This window comes from Parasteatoda tepidariorum, chromosome 4 (genome assembly GCF_043381705.1).
Source record: "Parasteatoda tepidariorum isolate YZ-2023 chromosome 4, CAS_Ptep_4.0, whole genome shotgun sequence".
In the NCBI taxonomy this organism is placed as follows: Eukaryota; Metazoa; Arthropoda; class Arachnida; order Araneae; family Theridiidae; genus Parasteatoda; species Parasteatoda tepidariorum.
In genome coordinates, this window is record NC_092207.1 from 52,908,193 (window position 1) to 52,929,532 (window position 21,340).

The 21,340-nt window shown below is 29.6% G+C and overlaps 1 protein-coding gene across 4 annotated transcripts in view; it reads left to right on the plus strand.

Moving 5' to 3' along the window:
• The window catches only part of LOC107443157 (ABC-type transporter snustorr), a 57,843-nt gene that overhangs the window by 16,194 nt on the left and 20,309 nt on the right, over nt 1–21,340 (plus strand). For 2 of the 4 annotated variants that reach the window (XM_071179806.1, XM_071179807.1), the window contains exons 2-6: nt 3,359–3,518; nt 7,779–7,933; nt 12,009–12,116; nt 13,444–13,537; nt 15,424–15,612. In XM_071179806.1, coding sequence (XP_071035907.1) covers nt 3,359–3,518; nt 7,779–7,933; nt 12,009–12,116; nt 13,444–13,537; nt 15,424–15,612 — 706 coding nt within the window. The remainder of the gene's footprint in view (nt 1–3,358; nt 3,519–7,778; nt 7,934–12,008; nt 12,117–13,443; nt 13,538–15,423; nt 15,613–21,340) is intronic. The other 2 variants (XM_071179809.1, XM_071179808.1) reach the window with 2 other exon arrangements.

Sequence of the window (21,340 nt, forward strand, 5' to 3'; positions counted from 1 at the left end):
TCAGTACCCCCAGATATATGATTTGTTATTAGAACATGGAGGACTTTGCGACTCGACAGATGTAACGTGCATCAGTCACCATTTACTATATGGGGAGACTTCGGCCGGCGGGGATCGAACCCACGAACTCTTTGACAAGGGCCCAGTGCCCTTCCAGCCAGGCTAACACCATCATACGTACTCGTAGAGTTGGTCAAGCCTATTGGCTAAATCAGCTAAGATAAACAACAGCAATAAAACGATATATTGGACTCTATATGTAATGTTTTACGCTAAACTCAGGCACGAAAGGAATTTGTCTATTCGAAAAGTAGTCAAAATTTCGATTGTAAGATTCCAACTTCACTGACATAAATGCGAGTTTATAAAAACAGTGAAATATTGTTTTTTACTATAATTATTTTTTTTAAGGAAAATTAATTTCATCGGTCTTATATCTCGAGATTTATTCGAAAGATTAGTTTTGCATTTTGTATGATTTCATTGTATATTCTTGATGAGATTTCATTTTCTTTATCCATTGATAAGTGCATAGTTTTCAGATGAACCATTTTATTTATCGCCAAATAATCTCGATTTGATTGCAAAACACTTTACAATATTTTATTATTATGAATTTTATGCTTTCTATTGTACTATTTCTGAAAAAGTTACCATTTTTTAAGATTATATAAAGTTCTATTCTGTTCCGACTCAGCGATTACTGTATCTTCGTCCTTCAAAAACAAGTTTTTTTTTTCGATTGATAGATGATAAAACACGTGTCTTTGTATGCAATATACGTCTTGTATATCGAAGAAAAATTAATTAAGTCTTTCTCTTGTCACGCAAATGCATAAATTAACTTATTTAATTTATTCGCAACAATGAAAGGAAAGCTGTCATTCGAAATGATTTTTCTTTTAAAAAAAGGATTCTGCTCAACATTATTATGTTAAAAAAATAGAAGAGTTCATGGAGCTCCACATTTTAACGTTTTTCAATGATTCTTCAGAGATTCATTCTTTCAACAATTACAATTGAAAAGAAGAAAATGATGGCATCGTTAGGGACATGCTCGGGATCAGAATTACATGAAATAAAGCTCCAAAAATATGAAACTGAATTAGTTAAACATCAAAGTACATATGAATAAATAGATACGAAATCAAACAAAAGTTATTAACATTTTCATAGCTGTTTGAATATATAAATTTTTCTGCAACGCACGTCCCAGTTTAGAACTCTTTCTGCTTTCAAAAGAAAATATTGATACTTAGCATCGAAAAAGTATTATTAGAAAAGCATTTATACTGTTCAATACTGTTTAAAGAAGGAACATCTCGATATTTTTTTGTCGTTACTAAATTTTGATTTATATTTCATCTTATCAATATTGATACATAATTATCTATATTGATTCGTGTCAGGGTTTGTTGATTTAAATCAGCTTGATTTAAATCACGATTTAAATCATGATTTATATCAAATGATTCTTTTTTTTAAAAAAATCATTAATTTTAAATCAACTGATTTTTTTATATCTATATATTGATTTTAAAAGTTAATAAACGGTGTTTTAAATTATTGATACTTTAATTAATTTCTTTTCTTAGTTTTAAAATTTATTTTAAATAAATTGCTGCATTAATTAATTTTTGTTCACGAAGTGATTTTCTTGATGTGTGTTCCAACACATTTGAAATTACATTTTTAAAAATCTTTTGATTCTTAAGATTGAAAGTACAGATTAAAGTAAGCATTTAATGCTGTCTTAATATAGACTTGTATAGCTGAAGAAAGTAATTAATAAACATGAATTTTTTTTCAACAAAAAAAAAATGTAAATAATGTTAATTAAAATTCTGCCTTTTGTTTGAAAAAGCATGGATTTAAAATCTAGATTATATTTTATTGGTGGAAAATGTATATTTCTAAGGCTTGAGTTTATATTAAAAAGAAATTACCCTACTATGCGAAAAATAGAAAAAAAGAGGCTGATGAATTCAGATATTTTTTTCCTGATATAGTGACATTTTTCCTTTTCAAAGTCTATTTGAAGCAGTGAGGTTATTAACTGATAACTGGTATTTTTTTCCATTATATGTTTACAGTATCTTTGACATTATCGGATTTTCTATAAAGAAATTTTGTGAAAAAAAATTCCAATGAGTACATAGATTTTTAACAAATTTATTTTAGCTTAACTTATCTATTTTGATATAGGATTAAAAATGAATATTTTAATATAAAAATATTTAGATTAAATATTTATTTAATTTTTGATGAATGACTACATTCATAAACACAATCTGTTACAATTTTTAATTTTCACAGATTATGTTTCTGTAATTTTCAAAATTATGTTTCTGTAATTTTCACAAAATAGGTACCTTTCAGAAAAACCTAAACAGACTCCTGAAGTATTCTTTAAATTCTCTTTTTCATCTAGTCTTTAAATTTCATTCATGCATTTGTTTCAAAATGGTTGCTATGCATTATAATGAAAAATTATTTTAGTAAGTTAGAGCTTCTAAAATATTGTTATAATATAGTTTTAATATTAATTTAATTAAACATTTATAAAGCTTTTTAATCATAAATTTAAGTTCTTACAATGTATTTGAATAAAAATCAAAAAAATCTGATTTAAATCAAAAAAATCATGTTTTTCTTTAAATGAAAAAAAATCACAAACCTTGATTCGTGTATGAGTAAAAGCCTTATTAGTCAGTTCTGGTTATTATGCAATTAAATGCGCATAACCAAAACACATAAATCTCTTAAAAAGTTGAATTCAGTTTATTATGGTTCCGAACCAGAACAGATCTAATTCTGGGATGTTATGCTGGTAAACAGAAATGTTATGCTGGTGTAATTCTTCTCGTTTACAATAGATTTTTTCTCATTAATTTCAAAAAAAAAATTTGAGATTTTATTTGGTCCAAAATAATAATTGAGAATTCGCTTACTATTTCAAATGAAACATATCAACAAAAAACAACCTTGTTTCTTTTTTTTTCCTTTTTTAGATAGTTAGATTTATTTTAGAAAGAAAAATGCCGATATTATCGAACTGAAGTATGCGGATATCAGTGAATACTGTCGAAAAATACCGAAAGAAAGTATCTGTATTTCACACTTGTCAATGTTTATTCAATGTTGCTAGGGCGAAATAATTTCCGTTTTTTTTGTAAGCATTTTTAAGATTTTTGTTTGAAAGACAACTAATCTATCATCTTTCAATAATTTCTTCCATAATTATTGAATTTTTTTATAAAAAAGTTTCCTTGAATCATTTAATTGTTTTGTATGGTTTTAAAACTTTAGTTATTGTATTGCTTTAGTATCTGTTATTAAATGAATGTTAATATTTCAGATACGGTTTGCTTGGCCCGAGTGGTTGCGGCAAAACTACACTGTTGAAATGTATCATAGGCCGGCACAATCCAAAAAGTGGGACCATTCGGATCTATGGGAAAACCCCAGGTTCAAAAGGATTCACAATCCCTGGTTGTGGACTAGGGTTCATGCCTCAAGTAAGCTAACAGCAATCATTATATAATATTTTAAATCATTCTTGAAAATTTTCCCTTGCATGTAATTTTATTTGACTTCGCTACTCGCCTTATAGATTTCGTTTTGTGATTTATTCTGTTTTTCTTTAAATTTTATTATCTGTTTTTTATGTGATATTTATTACTTAATGTGTTCTATTTTCTTTCATTTTTTTTTCGAGTACTCCTCACACTATTGTATTGATATATTTTGCTTTGGCTATATTGATACAATATTAGAAAAGCACTCCATTTTGCGGATATAATCGTGTGAGCTGATGAGGAAATTTTGAGTTTACGATTATCAATGTTCAACTCCGTAGCCTTGTAATTTTGAACTTAATCCAGAAGAAAAAGGAACTCTTTGACCGAGTATTGGGAGAATTTTGCCTTCGCGGAGGACTTTGAATAGAACTAAGCCGCATTTGCGTTACACGGAGAGGAAAACTTCACACGGTTAGCCTGACGGCAAGGGGACTCTAACCCATGATCCGTCTACCACTGAGGATATCATATAAACATTAATTTTTTCCAATGATTTTAAATTACGAACCTATTTTCTTTTCTACCGCAGCTTTGGTGAAGTTAAACTCTACTCTTTACTATTTATTCTAATCAAACCAAACGCTTTGTTTTACTGTTTAATTCTTGGATAATGCAATCAACAAAACTACTACAGCATTTAATTTAATTTAACCTGATTTCAAGCTGTTATATTCCTCAATATACGATTTAAGCTAGCCATGTATAGTTTGTCTAAAATAAGAACTCCCCTAGCCATTCGTCTAGATCTAGACCCGTGGCCGTGACTATGGTGGGGTATAACTATTTCGGAGGGAGTTATCACCTTAGACAAACTATATTTCACCCAACGCTTCGTTACCTTATCAGATAATCGGAACCTTCGGGAGAGATCCCACAGCTGCCTACTTCTGTAGTGCTGCATCTCTCTCCAAGATACATGAATAAATAAATGAAACTTCACTCATGTATATTAGAGACAAAATGCTTTTTTTCTACTCTATTTGCCTTCCAACTACCACTATGACTTTCCATACAATGTTAGAAATTCACGATGAATACGATTAGAGCTGTAAACTTTCGAAGGTGTCCCGTTAAAAGATCAGTATTAGAATCAGAAATTTTGGGCTGATACTGACAAACCAAAGAGAATCCTAAAGGGCAAGAAAGAGAGAGAGAGGACAAAGTGTTATGCTTTTTAAAAAAGTATATCATTCTGTTAATTTTCGCTTGAGATTTCCTTTTGTTTTAAAAATAGTAATAAGATGTATAACTTAATATTTTCATTTCTGCTTTATAAAATTTATTTTTATTTTTTATTTTGACCACACATTAATAATTTAACTAAACATGTAAAGGTCTTAACATTATCCTTTATCTTAAGTGTTATCATAGTTAAAATAATTGCTGCTTACAATTGGTAAATCGATTGTTATATCGCTACCACTACAAAAACGTAAAATATGGAAAGATAAATTTTGTTACCACTTTAAATGTATAAAATCTAATAAAAAGCAAGTAATTGTTAGCTTCTAAGTTATACTGTATTCAGTTAAAGTTATACTGTTCTATAAAAAGTGGTATAAGTTTATATTTAAACTATAATACCGGATGAAATGACACTCCCTGTTCAAGCTGATTTTTTTTAATTCAGTTAGTTCGGTTAGAAAATAAATGAGCATAATGCGTTTTACATGCTATATTTAGTCGGCAACAAATGCCAGAAATTCAACCAGGGATATCTAAAACCCACAATTTATTCCTAGGGCACTCCTTGGCCCAGGTCCAAGAGGGCGTGGGTTCGATCCCCGTCAACCGAAGACTCCCCGTTTAGTAAATGGTGACTGATGCCCGTTAAATCTGTCGAGTCACAAAGTCCTCCATGTTCCCATAACGAATCCTACCTCTGGGGGTACGGATCCAGGAGTTTCCTTGTCTTTTGGATTGGGTTCAAAATTACAAGGCTAAGGAGTTAAACATTAGTAGTCGTAAACCCGAAATTGGGTCGGCGGCTCAACGACGGTTATAAAATTGACTGAATTGTTTTGCACTCAATAAAAATATACAGATGTTACAAAGAAGAAGTAAACTAGTAACAATATAAAATTACTTATTTAGTAATTTTATATTGTTACTAGTTTATTATAATTTGAATTTGGTTTTAGCTGCCTTGTGCGCTGTTCCAATTAGAATTAGTGTAGTAATGGTTATTTATTTTTTCTACCTCCTGTTTAATAATTTTGACTTAAGAATTTGAATTTATGTTTGGATTTAAAGGAGAAGTAAGTAATAAGTTGGTAAATATTTTCTCGTTTTACCAACAACTTAAATTTTAAAAATTCGTGCGTGCAGAGTGGAAAACTTAAATTATATACTTTTCTTCATTATCTGCATCATGCCTTCTCGTGGTACAAATGGTACAAATTATGTTTAAAAACCCATAGTTCGTCGAAAAATGTTATTCGTAACTTAAATTACGGGGTCTAGTCAAAAATATGGAACCACTTTTATATTAACTCGCACAAATAATCTTACTTATAGCAGCAACTGTTTTGGAAGATTTTACATGGCACTTTAAAAGACCATGATTGAAATTTTTGGAAATGGTGTCATTTTGAACGAATGCAAAATTCGAATCAACCAAAACAGGGAGAAAAAGGTAGTAATTTTTTTTTATCTTTGCTACCTACAATTTTGAAATCATTCTATAGGATTACGATATTTATTTAAGAATACTTTTCAAATCGTAGTGGCATTAATAAAAGGATTTTGTATGCTTAAAAAGGACAACAATTCTGAAAGCTTCAATCACGATCTTTCGAGTTGTGCCAACAGTTTTGTCATGTAAAGGTGTTATCATTTAACATTAGCTGTTAAAAAGAAAAATTGTTTTCTTAGAGTTGGTATAGAAGTGTTTCCATATTTTTGTCCAACCCCTGTGGATATTGTATTGCAGAGTGTAATAACTTGGATGGAGATGGTATAAGAATTGAATATACTAAACACGAGAAGACTTAGTTACATCTTTGGTATTATTATTTTATAAATAACGGTGAGCAATTTTTTTCAATAAAATTTATCAACTAGTCATCTTTAGGATTTTTTTCCTTATAAACATTTTGCGGTTTTTTGTTCTGCGTCTTTGTCGGAATTCCCACGGGTTTTAATTTTCAGTTTTTATAGAATTAGTGAAATCATAATGCATAATGCTAAAAGGCATTTCTTCCTTATGATTCATCTATAACATTGAGAGGTCTGACAGGATGACTACTATGTATTTTATGTGAAAAGACTACCATATCATGAAGTAATTAAAACTGAAACCTATGAATCACCAACAGGATCATCATAAGAAAATCTTTTTTAGCTGGAGAAAATTTAAAAAAAAAAAACGGAACAAAAAATCTTCTACAAACGACAACGTTGAGTGTTAGCACTTAGTTTCCAGAGGAAATCTTTTTGTACAAGCTTAAAAGTAGAAATTATTTACAACATTTTGTCAATATCTTGTAAACTCTTATTTTAGTTATTTACTTATTGCGGCTCTCCATTGCCTTTTAATATTCCATTACTTCCAATTGAAGACCATACCTTATTGGGCGGCAGTAATAAACAAAAAAAAAAACGGGAAGAAGAAATGAAAAAATATTAAAGTTAAGCACATTATTGATTAAGCGTAGCAGAAACATAGTTTCCAATTTTGGCTTTCACAAAAAATAATAAGTAAAAAGAAAATTAAGACTTAAATACTTTAAAATGTAATATCAGTAGAATATCAAATATAAATTACGAATATTTTTTTAATACAAATATTTCCGATCCACACTTTGTTTGAAAATGATTAAAAAGTACAAATTAAGTTTTTTCAGTGCTAATATTTTTGATAGATATTCTGTAAGAAACTGATTTGGAAAAAATGTGTAAAATTTGGCCTTTCTTCTGCAATTTTGAAAAATATTGGAATTTTTACACTTATATCTGTTTATAAAACTTTCAATTTACTACAATTGTAATTTAGCTACTTCTTAATAAACTCTTCAGTCAAAGGTTGGTAAAACACAAGAAGTTCGGCCAAAGTTGGCATGAATGTTTTTTTAAATTTTTTTCATTCATTTTCTTAAAATTTTGTCAGAGCTTATTCATTCTCGTAGGATTTTACAAGAACTCGTTCATTCTCTCGAAATTCTTTATCGTAAGATTCATTCTTTAAAAAAATTTCAGGAACTCGGTCTCTATCCAGAAATCTCGGCTGAAGAAACTTTAACTTATTTTGGAAGACTCTATCAAATGGATCAGTCCTTAATCAAAGAAAGAATCTCATTTCTGACCACATTCTTGGACATTCCAGACAAAAAGAAACAAATAAAAAATTTGAGGTATGTAAAAAAAAGGAAACTGTGATTTCTTGTCGTTTTCTTACTAAAGAGTTAACAGAAAATTCACACTTTTAATTTATGTACGCGCATCTACAAAAAGAATCTATTAACTTCAAGAAATGAATCTATCTCAACAAGTGAATCTTGCAAAAACTAAAAAGGAAATTTATAAAATTTTCTGAAGCTATATAAAAAAGTTCGTTGCTTTATATTTTTTCAGTTAGTTGTTTGTTTAAGTTATGATTGCTTTAGTTTGCTGTGAATAATTTTTCCATATTTTAAAAAATTATAATTTTTTTCACGTTTTATAAATTCAATCCTTTAAAACTGTCATTGATACTCTGTAAAAGTACTTCGATAAAAGAAAATTATATAATTTTTTTTCCAAAAATGTTTAATATTTTTCAATGTTTAGATGGTTTTTTGTGTAGAATTTACCTTCTAATTAATATGTGTTATTTTTCTTAGATTTTTTTCACACCGTTGTTTTCCTCAATATATTTTAAAAGTCCTTATTATAAAAAAGTTCATTACATATGCACATTAGAGGTTGCAAATTAATGGATAAGCGTAAAAAAATACAAAAATGTTATCGAAATTTGATGTATCGATAAATGAAGGCGGCATTAAAAGCATCAAATTTCATTACCCAACAAAATTTGACACTATTTCTAATAATCGAATTCAATATTGTTTATTGCTGAATTCTATTTACCTCCTTTTAATTTTCTCAAGAAATCAAACTTGTAAACCCTCCTTCCTCAATAAATATTAGCGAGATTATAATAACGTTTCTGATTTTTCCTAACTTTAATGATAATTTGCTATTCCTAATATGTATGCAGTTTAGAGTCAAGTTTGACGAATATTCTACAAATATATATGAAGGGTAAATATTGCGGATCATCCTGTATTAAGAGCAACGCGTACTTAACCTACATACGTATGCAAATGAAGTTTAAAAAAATCACATTATTCGAAGTTTATTTACACATTGTTCTATGACACATTGGTAACAACTACAGCATATTCAAAATATAAATATGTTAGTACTATCTCTTTAATCCCTTAACGATCGGTTAATTTTCAAGAAAACGGTCATAAAAGTGTCTATTTTTTTGGCTTTTGTATTTGTATTACGTATTTGATTAGTGCTGCAACTAGTTTAAAATAAACTCACTATCTACAATTACCTTAAAAATATCCTGGTACTGCCATCAGGTGTGTAAAATGAGAAATAAAATGTTTTCCGGGCAAAAGAAATGAATTAGTTTTATTCTTATTGGCGCGTTACTACTGAACACTCCAACCCGTCAATATCACGGGAGCGAGAAATAGCGGGTGAAATCTCACCCCGTCATTTTCACGGGAGCGAGAAGGAAGGGGTTAACTAAACTGAAACCGAAAAAACTGAAAGTTCTGAACCACTTTATTTTCTTGATTACAACGTATATGTTTATTTATGATATTTTTTACTAGAAATTCTGCACTGTATTTGTTAATAAGTGGCAGTAATCGAGGTTACTTTATTTCTTCTGAATAAGAAAAGGAAATAAAATGTTTTTACTGTCAGTTTTTTAAAAATTCCGTGTAAATGGCAGATATACATGAACGATTTAGTGACTACATATTTAATTAATTTTGAAAAAAACAAACACTGTTCCTGTTAATCACGGTAGCTACGATCTCGTCATTTAATATGCTTACATATTGTGTGAATTAATCATAAACACTTAGGTGCCAACTTGGAAGGGCATTGAAAAAATTGTTTTCTTATTGGTAGCAACAGTTATGTTTTAACGTATAAATCTTAATTTTAAAAGTTAAATATTAAATTGCTTTACCTACCATGACAAATCAATAATTCAAGCATTTATAAATAAGATATATTAGTTACAGGATATCTGCTCACCTGGAAAGTCATGAATTTCGGTGTTGAACAAAATTTGACATGAAATGTCATGACTTTAACTATTTTTTTAAAAAAATCATGAAAAGTCAAGGATTTAGGTTGCCGAAAATTTAATTTTTAAAATGGAATTTACCCCCCCCCNAATATAATTTTTAAAATGGAGTTCCGAATATCTGAATTTCTAACAAAATCCCCACTCACAGTCTATTTTATTAAAATATAAAATGTTTTTATCATGCTCTTTAAAAATTATAGTGTTCTTTCGAGAAATGAGAGAAAAAACATAATTTCTGAAGCGAATTTTCTTTTAAACCTCTGTGATTTCAGATTTTTCGTTATAATTAATTATTTTATAGATTTAAAATTCTAGCGGAAGCAAGCCTTTCGAATTTTTTTTTCATTCCGAAAGGAGAACAGAAAAATCAGGAGTATTTCTTTCCTTTTCGATGAACAAGAAAAGTATCTTTAAAATATAATTCTGCAGAAAAAAAAGAAAAGAAAAATATTTGCTTCTGTTCTTTTTCAGCTATTTCATTGCTTCAACTCTTTTTTTACCCTGTTATTTATATTTAAAATCTACAAATATGAAGATGCAGAGTATAACAGTTTTGGTTATACTTATCATTTCAATTAATGTCATTACAATCCTTTTTTAAATTTATTGTTGTGTTTTTGTTGGAGAAAATAGTAACTTCGTTAAGTCATGAAAAATTCTTGGAATTAGTCATGGAAAGTCATAAATTTGAAAATCTGAAATATAGCAGACACCCTGTACTAGTAGTTAGACAAGTAGTAGTTTTAGTAGTTAGACAAGTATGCTAAAACAAAGAACAGCAGTCTTGGTGTTTCCTCATGCTGATTCTCAAGGCCGGATTAACCATTAAACAAACTAAGCACGTGCGTAGGGCATCAGAGGATAGGGGGGGGGGGCACCACAAAGCCTAACTAAATGTTCGCAATACACAATTGTTTTTCGAAACATTGTATTTTTCTACTTAAGTTTTGAGGAAGAAAAAGGAGCATTGCGATAAAAAAAAGTGCGAAAAACTATTTAGCTATGCATAGTGTAAACCAAAATAAATATCTTACATGACACTTTTACATTTTTTACGAAATATTTTTTCTAACGTTAGAGAATGCCATGTATTTAATCTAATGAATCTCTATTATGTTTCGTTAGTTTTTTTTTCATATAATTATTAATTTACGAGCTCTAAGCCTATTTCCCCATTAAATTTTATACAAGGAATTTCGAAATATATATCATCAGTTAGTTATTATAGAAAACACTATCTAAATAGTTTTAAGTGCCAGTGAAACTTGAATAAAAAAAAAAAATTATTTATTTTTTTAAATTTTTATTAATTTCATTTCGAATGGAAAATGTTTTCACAAAACTTGTAATTAGCAGTTATGAATTATTTTTTTTAATTATTTAAATTTTTTTGTTTTAATTTAAATAAATATTTTCTTTTAAAAAAATCTTATTTTTATCTTTTGAACTCGCGACTTAATAGTGGATATAATTATAATTGCAAGAGGGGGCACCAAAATATTTTCAGTGCTTAGGGCCCCAAGAGGTCTTAATCCAGCCCTGAAGATACCTCACCTTCATTTCAACAGTTGGAAACATTTTCTGAGAAAACTACTCTCATCATGTCAAATTTGATTATTTTTTCGAGCAAGATGCTCGAGTATTTCAGCAAATCAAAAATGCAGCTGATCACAAAGTTTAATAAAAAAAACATTTGGATCTGGTAAGGACTGCTTCGCGGCCTAGGTTCCCAATTTCCAATCGATACTAGGACTAGACAGGTATGCTCATAAATGTTGGCGAAGTCACTTGATCTTTTATATACCTTAAGCATTATTATGCTGCGCTCTTTGGAAAAATTTCTCCAAGTAGCTAAATTTATATTACGATTCTTTGTTTTGAAAAATTGATCTAAAGTTATTTTCAACACCACGACATATAAATATCATATGAAACGCCAGTTTGTTGTAGCTCTCTTGTGGTGAGGCTTTTAAAATGTTTGTGAAATTATCAAAAATTCTGAAAGCTTTTGATTTTAATTGCCAATCACTCTATAAAATATTTTGAAAAAAGCTTAGTGGTTGGAAGCTGACTTGAAACTTTATTGCTGTTTCTTTTTTATTGCTTAGTGGCGGTCAACAAAGACGAGTATCATTTGCTGTTGCACTAATTCACAAGCCACCACTCATCATTCTAGATGAACCAACAGTAGGTGTAGATCCTCTTCTCAGGAAAAGGTAACATTTTCATATATTTTTAGCATAACTTGACTCATGATTTAAATCGAAAATTTCTGGAAGAAAAAAAACTCTTATTATTTTAGGACTTCTTAAGACTTTTACCAAACTGTTTTTTNTTATTTTTTTTTTTTTTTTTTTTTTATTTAAATTTTTTATAATTATTTTTTTTTTAGCTATAAAGCTTCCCGAATTTTATCGATTTTGAAATTTGAAACCTTTTGTAAGATGTGTAATATGATTGACAGCTAAATTATGCAAAATAATAATAATAATATTAGCAGTAAAAAAAAAATTTTTTTTTCGTTACACGCTCTTTATCATTACAAAATATGACAAAAAACTAATTGGAAAAAAAAGTTTATATAATCTGTATCGCTAGGTTTTTAGAAATAAAATGCATATTTTTCTTATGTATAAAAAATTTAAAATTTGTAGCTAATAAATGTCCACAAATAATTTTATCTTTCACGTTGTTTTTGAAATCAGCATATGTCAATTTTAGAACTAAATATGATTACATACATTATTAACGTGTCTTGGTAATCAAAATATCGTGTTTCACTCAAAAAAATGTGGGAAAATGACATACTTTTTCGACCACTACTGCATTGTAAATAGGAAGCTGCTGCCACTGAACAAGGGAAAACATGCTTTAAACGTTTCGAATCAATTTCTATTTTTTTCTGGTATATAACATTCAAAAATACGTTGTTTTGTTTGTAATTTTTAATTGGTTCCCTAAACACATTCGCATCTTAATTTAGCACAAATTTTCAGATTAAAGTGGGAATAATCGCTAATCGCATTGGTTTAAGATATAAAATTTATAAGGAAATCTGCTTAGTTTACTTAAAAGCTTTGTTGTTGTTCTTCTTTTTTTTTTTTTTTTTTTTAAGATGNTTTTTTTTTTTTTTTTTTTTTTGTAAGATGGTGATAAATAGCAAAAAAAAAGAAAAAAAATGGATTTTAATTTTATTTTCAGTTCAATTTTAAAAATCATAACCGGAAAAAAATCAAACTGAAATTGAATTTTTTTTTTAATTGTAAATATTTTGTATCGTTATTTTACATAAACGCATTCAAAATGAGGATGTTTTGCGTTAATAACTTTCTAGTTTGTTTAAGGAACATAAAAACATCACTCATCTTAAAATAAACCTTTCAATTTTAGGTTTAATATTTTTATTCACGTTTCCTGGAGTAAATAACAGCATTTTAATTACTAAGAGCAAATAATTAAATACAATAAATTAAGTGAAAAATAAAATGAAAATCCTAGGAATTTAAAGATTTGTAAGAAAATTGTGTGTTTTTCTTCCAATAGCATATGGAATCATCTTCAAAACCTCGCAGCCAGAGACTTAATTACAATTGTCATCACAACTCATTATGTTGAAGAAGCACGTCAAGCACAAGTAGTAAGTTGATTTCAAATTATTAATTAATCACTATAAAATGGATGAAGATATTTCTTTTAAATAATAGCAATATACTGGGTGTTCCATAACCACTACCCACAGTATATCTTTTTTTAGAATAATTCAAAACATAAAAATAAAGTGAAAACATTAAGAGTTCAATAAGAATATTGAAGGAAGGGGAAAAAATGTCGTTGAAATCCACTGTAAAGAAAGGCAGCATGAAAACGTAACCAGTCTCGTTGCCTATAAATAAAACTAGAAGATATTTTTAACTATCGCCTTTCAAGCCCTTTCTGTCCCCAAGCAATCAAACAGGCCTTTTTGTTTTTAGTCCTACCTTCTAGAGTAGTGATTCGTAAGATTTCGCTACTCATTTTTTCTTCATTTAAGTATTAATTTACGACTCATAATACGTATACTTTTTTACTTCAATTTTGACAGAAAAATCGAGTCGAACTTAGGAAAAAATTTGTCAATTTTAAAATATTTTAACGAAATTAAGGAAAATATGAAGTCATTGTGAATTTCTAGCAGAATTAAATTTCTTGCAAATGTGTTAGTTCTATAAAGAATTATTTTTAGAATTTAATTTTCGCACATCAGCATCTATATAGAAAAAGAAGTTTACGGTTACTTTTTTATTTAAAGGAAGCTTATAAGATGTAAGCCTTAAAGGAGCATGAAATTAAAAGTTAAATGGCATTAGACTGTAACACGTGACTTTAGTGTAATATGTTAAAGCAGCAGTAGCCAAGCTTTTGATCTCAACGGACCACCTCAGCAGAAAATATTCTAACTCGGGAATCAATACCACTTTTTTTGAAGGAGAGGGAAGATTCTCCTAATAGGAATGAAAGCGGATTTTTAAATGTCTCCCTTCAAATCAGAATCGAGGTATTTCAGCGATTTTAAAAAATTGTGCTAATTAAAAGTTATTCATGTTAGCCGGTTGTCATATGACTACACTGCTTATTTTCAATGAAATTTTTAAACATGACGATCGGGGCCGGGATAGCCTGGTCGGTAGGGCTCTGGGCCCATATCCAAGAGGATCTCAAGAGTCTCCAAGTCCTCCATGTTCCCACAACAAATCAATACCTCTGGGGGTACTGATCCAGGAGTTTTCTTGTCTTCTGGATTGGTTCAAGATTACAAGGCTACGGAGTTGAACGTTAGTAGTCGTAAACCCATGAAATTGGGTCGGCTGTTCAACGACGGTTATAAAATAAAATAAAAACATGACGATCGAGCCGCGATGGCTCAGGCGATAGAGGGTTCGCCTTCAAATAAGGTGAACCGGGTTCGAATCCAGCGATGGTTGTTCGATACGAATCCGTGTCCGGTTTGCACCGACCACAGTGCTGACGTGAAATATCCTCAATGGTAGACAGATCATGGGTTAGAGTCCCTTCGCCGTCAGGCTAGCCGTGGGAGGTTCTCGTGGTCTTCCTCTCCATGTAACGCATTGTGGGTTAGTTCCATCAAAAAGTCCTCCAAGAAGGCACATTTCTCCCAATACTTGATCCAGGAGTTCCCTTGTCCTCTGGATTGGGTTCAAAATACAAGGCTACGGAGTTGTACATTAGTAGTCGTAAACCCAAAAATTGGGTCGGCTGTTCAATGACGGTTATAAAATAAAATAAAAAACATGACGATCAATGAAACGATGATGATGATGGATAATTAAAGTTACAATAAATGTAAAACTATTCAATCAGTGTGATTTTACATCAGGGGTAAGGAGGGAATTGTGACTGATACTACCAAAACAACTAACCTCATTCGTTAATAATTCTTCCGTGGACCACCGATGGTCCATCATTTAGCTTCCTCTTTGTTAGAGTATCGTTCATGTTTTGAAAGAGCATTCTCATTTATTTCAGGTTGGCTTCATGAGAGATGGTCATTTATTGGCCGAAGCAAATCCAGAAACTTTGATCACGCAATTCAATGCTCTTACCTTGGAAGATGTATTTTTAAAGTTGTGCCTCAAAGAGAGTGAATCTCTTGAAATTACTGTCAACGGAAGTAAAGAACAACTCGAAATGCAAGATGTTTGGGTTCCCAGAAAAGTAAGTTTCCTGGAAAAAAGGATTTGAGAACCCTTTCTCTTGTCAAACTCACTTCATAACCTTTTGAAGCAGAAGTTTTTACTAACCATATTTTTCATACTTTTTTAATTTTTTTTATTAATTTAAATTAAAAAATAAGTGAAAAATATTACATTCAGCATTTTATATAACTATGGTTATGAAATACAGCCATTAAACAGTGGTGTCTTTTTCTGCGCTAAAAGTAAGATCTTCCAAACATGACTCACTTCCAAGAAATTTTTTTTATTTTTTTTTTTTATAAACTTACACTTATTTAGATCTAAGAGAAATAGTTATTCATCATTGAATTTTTTTCATTTACAAAATAAATTAATGATACATTTTTGAATATGAATGGAAAAAAATCAAACTTCTTTTTTTGGATTTTATATCTTAATACAAATATTTAATTCCGATAGTCTAACAGATTTTTTTAGTAACTATTAGACCGTTTTTTATAATTAAAAAACACCAAAATATATTTTTGCATGTAATTAGAGCATCAGAAAAAAATGTATAAAAGGGATACTGGTGTCTCATCAGCGTTAAAGGGTTAAAGTATCAGGTATAAAGTTCAAAAATATTATACAGCCCTTAATAGCTTCCTCATATTGGACGTTTTAGCAAAAGACATACAAATTTTATACAGAGTTGCAATCAAAAGTAAGAAAAAGTTATTTATCACAGTTCGAATTTTTCATTCAAAATAAAACAAAGCTGTGTGAAATTATTATTTTTATTACTATTCTTATTAAAATTAAAAATAGTATTTCATCATTTTAAACGATAAAACAATCGATTTCAGATAGAATTATCTGGTTTTAGCTTTGACTTATCGGTTTTGACATACTTTATCTTCCAATGCTTGTTTTAAGAGTCTGAATTAACTGAGATAATCAAAATTTATTTGCATGCATTAATATTTATTAATTTTATTTTTTAATAGATCTTTTGCTAACAAAATTTATGTTTAGTTATTTCTACACTTATTTACTAGTTATTTTTTATTAGTAGTCTCCATTAATAGAGACTAAATTTTCTGCTAAAATATCCCAGGCTGCAAGTGTTATAAAATTAAAGGAGCTACGATAGCCGCCATGCCAGACGCCACGGTGTTTAGGACAATGCGCTGTCATAGTGAAGTGCACGGAGGCTCAGGGGATAGAGCGTTCGCCTCCCAATGAGGTGCTTCAGGTTCGAATCCTAGCGGTGGCTGGTAAATCGTAATTTTGGTGCCGTCTCGCACCAATCACAGTGCTGACCCACTGGGTGACAGAGCATGAGTTAAAACCTCCTTTACGTCGAGTTAACCGAGAGGTTTTCGTGGTTTTCATCTCCATTTAACGCGAATGCGGATTAGACCCATCAAAAAGTTCTCTATAAAAGCTAATTTGTCCCAATGCTTGATACACTTTGATTGTCGTAAATTAGAATAGGGTCAGCTGTTCAATGCCGGTTATGATATAAAATATAAGTTCTCTAAGATTTATATCTATAGGAAGGTAAAAGCAGCCGGTGCTCAACGTGAACCACATTCCCACTATCATGCCATTGATCTCGAAATTGTGGGACCTAACTTTTTATGATCCCTGTGGCAGATAACTAGCTTTTGCTGCATTGCTTCACTTTTCTAAGCATAAAATAAAGTTTAAGTGTCTGCAAATCTCTCTCTATAAAAATGGATATTAATCTGTGCGTGGGAGTCCTTTAAATCAATGAAATTTGACATACAGATAGTTTGAAGCACGAGGAAGGTCAATGTCGACATTAGAACATTCTACGATGAACCGTTCAAGTATGATAAGCGAAGAACAAAATGGTGTTTTCTGATTGATTAAGCATTAGACCACATATTACACACAGTGATAATTGCTAGCTTATAGCTCTATTTGATCAAAAAACAGCTCATTGCATGTATTCAAATATTTCATTATTTTATATTCGCAATGTCAGATAAATTCTATGAACAACATTGCGTGGTAGCACGCGTGCATGTCATCAAATTTATACTTTTAAACTTGTTTGATACCTCGCGTTTTTTTTAAATATTGATATTTGTTCTTTTACGACGGGTTTCTAAAAAAATAATTATTTAAAATCAACAGTAATTGAATAGAAAAAAAATATTTATATGTATTTAAAGGCAAAATTAATGGGAATATTGTACAAATTCGTTTATGAGAAATTTTTATTATTAATGACGCCAATGATGCTTAATTAATTTTGGCAATATATGCATATTGAAATAAAAGAAATAAACTATGTACTAGGAAGCAAAAGTAATGAAGTAAAGGTATGATAGAAGAAATCGTTATACTATTATGGACGACAATACTCAATTAATTTTGGTAATATGTTAATTAAAATAAAAAAAACTTATGTACTATAAAGCAAATATAATGGGGAAGAAATACTTATTCATTTTGGGAAGCCGTAAAAAATCGCCGTATTATTTTTGACATCAATGTTTAATTAATATTGATAATATGTATTAATTGAAATAAAATAAAATATCCTACATTCTGAAAAGCAAAGTTAAAGGAGAAAAGGTTGATAGGAAATCCATTTAGGAAAACCATAGAAAATCACCATTCACAGATGACGCTTAATCAACTGACAGTAATATGAACATACTACTGATATTATGTTAATTGGTGCAGTTTTGATAAGAATTCTACAACGGGTTTTCCGTAGTTTCAGAAAATATTTTTTTCCAGTGATAGCAAAGATAGTGTATTAATATTTTAATGAATTAAAAGTAGAATAACTTTTTTCCTAATCAAGTTCTGATATGAATTATATTTTAAAAAAAATGGCTTCAGTTGGCTGCTACTAACAAAAGTATTTCGCACAAAACTCGAATGTTGAAGGTGACGGATTATGTAATAAGTACCAAATATACTAATATAGGTATAAAATATTATACCGATATATTTGGTGATAATTAAATTCGCAAAACTTCAAAGCAGTTTTAATACCGATACTTTGGAAATAAGTGTTTTACGGCCTCTCAAAAGCGATGTGTACCAGAGAAAATTTCTTGATAGTGATAAATTTTGACTGTCGTGAGCTCGGCACGAGCAATGGCATCATATACCAAGTGACTCTAAATACATTTAATCTTTATTCTAATGGGATGAATTGCATAAAAAATATTTAAAAAAAACGAGTTTTTCTTGCTTTAATAACGTAAAGCCATCAAAAAAGAGCAACAAATAATATTAAATGAAAACAATTAAATTATTTTAGCTATATTAATTAAAAAAACTTAGTGGGTTAGAACCAAGTTAAGTTAAAAAACTTACACATTTCAGAACGAAAGAAAAGTTGCGTCCGAATTATTTTATTACCAATTCATTAGGAGGCCGGACTAATAATTCTTTATTTTATTTCATTTACCACTGCCTAATTTGAAATAAAAATCATGCAAGCATACTAAACACTTATGTGGATTAGTTATGTTAAGATTAAAGTGAAGGCAAAAACAGTTCTGTTACATTCAGCAATACCCATACTGATGCATCCACCTTTTGTTATTTTCTCTGATTCAGTAATTTTCCTAAAAATGTCACTTGCCTGGTTCTTCCATCAAGCTCTTTAATTTTGTTGGTATATGCTTTTCAGTTTGATTTCGTAGTGTTCCTCAGTATTTATTATTGATTCCTTGCATTTTTTAATCACCCAGTGCAAAGAACGGGTATTCAGTAATTTTATAAATAAAATAAAAAAATAAAATAAATTCATTTTTGAAGCATTTCTTCTTTTGCATACCACGTGATATTTGTTGAGTTTTAAAGAAACCCGCGACATATTTTACTATATTTAAAAAAAAGTTATTTAAGTATATTAATAAAAAGATTAATTCAGGGATATTTAATTCATTTCGATACATAATTATTATCAAGCTGGTGTCTTCTTCTACTATCATAATTCTTTTTGCGCAGGAAAAACTTTTTTTTTAATAGCAGTTCTCTTTTTATAATCGTCGTTGAACAGCCGACACAATTTTTGGGTTTACGACAGCTAATATTCAACTCCGTAGCCACGTAATTTTGAATCCAATCCAGAAGACAAGGGAACTCTTGTATCAAGTATTGGGAAAAAATTGCATTCATGGAGGACTTTTTGATGGATCTAACTCGCATTTGCGTACATGGTGAGGAAAACCACGAGAACCTCCCACGGTTAGTCTGACGGCAAGGGGACTCTTAACTCAATATGCGTTTACCACTGAGGATATTTTACGCCAGCACCGTGGTTGGTGTGAGCGGGATGCGGAATTCATATCGTTGGTATTCGAACACGGTTCACCTCATTGGAAGGCGGACGCTCTATCCCCTGAATCACCACGACTCTAACAGCAATATAAACCACTAAATAATCAATACTTTTTATCTCATAATTCTATCGTTGTTAAAAATTGGGAAGATAATCAGAATCGCTGCATTCACAAAACATGTATGCATTTCAATTAATCTATTACAATTAAAGTTTTTATATATAAAATAATAATATGTTTGCATTTTAAAATTATTGGATATTTTCTCCTTTTGATTATCACTCTTTAGTTTTTTATGAAAAGATATCTGCACAATTCGTGCTTATCTATATTTATTTTATTAATTATTTCAGGATTTTGAATTCCATAAATGAGTGCTCAAAAATTTTAAGCAGCTCCTGATAAATTTTTACACTTAAATCATGTTACTACCACGCCTTTTAACAAAAATTAGTACTCAATCGAATTTTTTCGTCAAATATTGGAACAATTTTATTCAAGAAGGACGTCTAATGAACATAGTCAGTTTGAGATGAATTTTTGCTAATGTTTCGTTTAATGGTTGTAGCAAAAACTAGCTAACATTAGTAATTTAGTTTAAAAAAAATATATATTTTTCTATTATTTTTTTTTTTAAATAAAATTTTTAGTACACTTGCGGAATAGTTTCAACTATTGAAGATACATTCTGTTTTGTGACGAGAAGAAGATTTTGGTGAAATTATGTGGAAGGGGGGGGGTAGTAAGTAAAGCACGCAGACGAAAAAATAAATAAATAAGGTTCCATATGGCTATTTTCGCTCAAGGAATTTATAATTAAAAATATTTGATCCATTCTGTCCATTAGGCAAGAACATTTAAAACGAAATTAATCATGACTTAAGGTTTTTAAAAGTTTGAAAAGTGACAACTATTTCATTAGAAAAAAAAATTAGGCAGAAATCCGCAATATTATATTTAAACTATTTCGATAAAAACAATTTCATATAATTGAAATGTTATTGCGAGATAGATGATAGGACTTTTGTTCCTTTTTTAAAAAAAAAAATCGAATTTGATGAAATAAAGACGTAAAACATTTATTGTGGTAAAATTTAAAAATCTATTTTAGTACTTATTAAATTTAATTTTTTAAAATTGAAATGAGAGCTAAAATGCGAAACTATCCACTTAAAAAGAAGTTTTACTACAACTTCTTTTTATGGCTAATCAAAAATATTGGAATAGTCTTTCAACTATTCAGAGTATGCTTTCAACTATTCTGAATACTGTCGTGCAATTCAAAAAACTACATAAGTGCTTCACGATTGATTCCGATAAAAGTGACTTGACAACTATTTTCCATCTATTGCTAATGCTATGAACGCTAAAATTGAATTTCAAAAAGCTGACTAAACGAAATTTATTTTTAAAAAACAATTTTTTTTG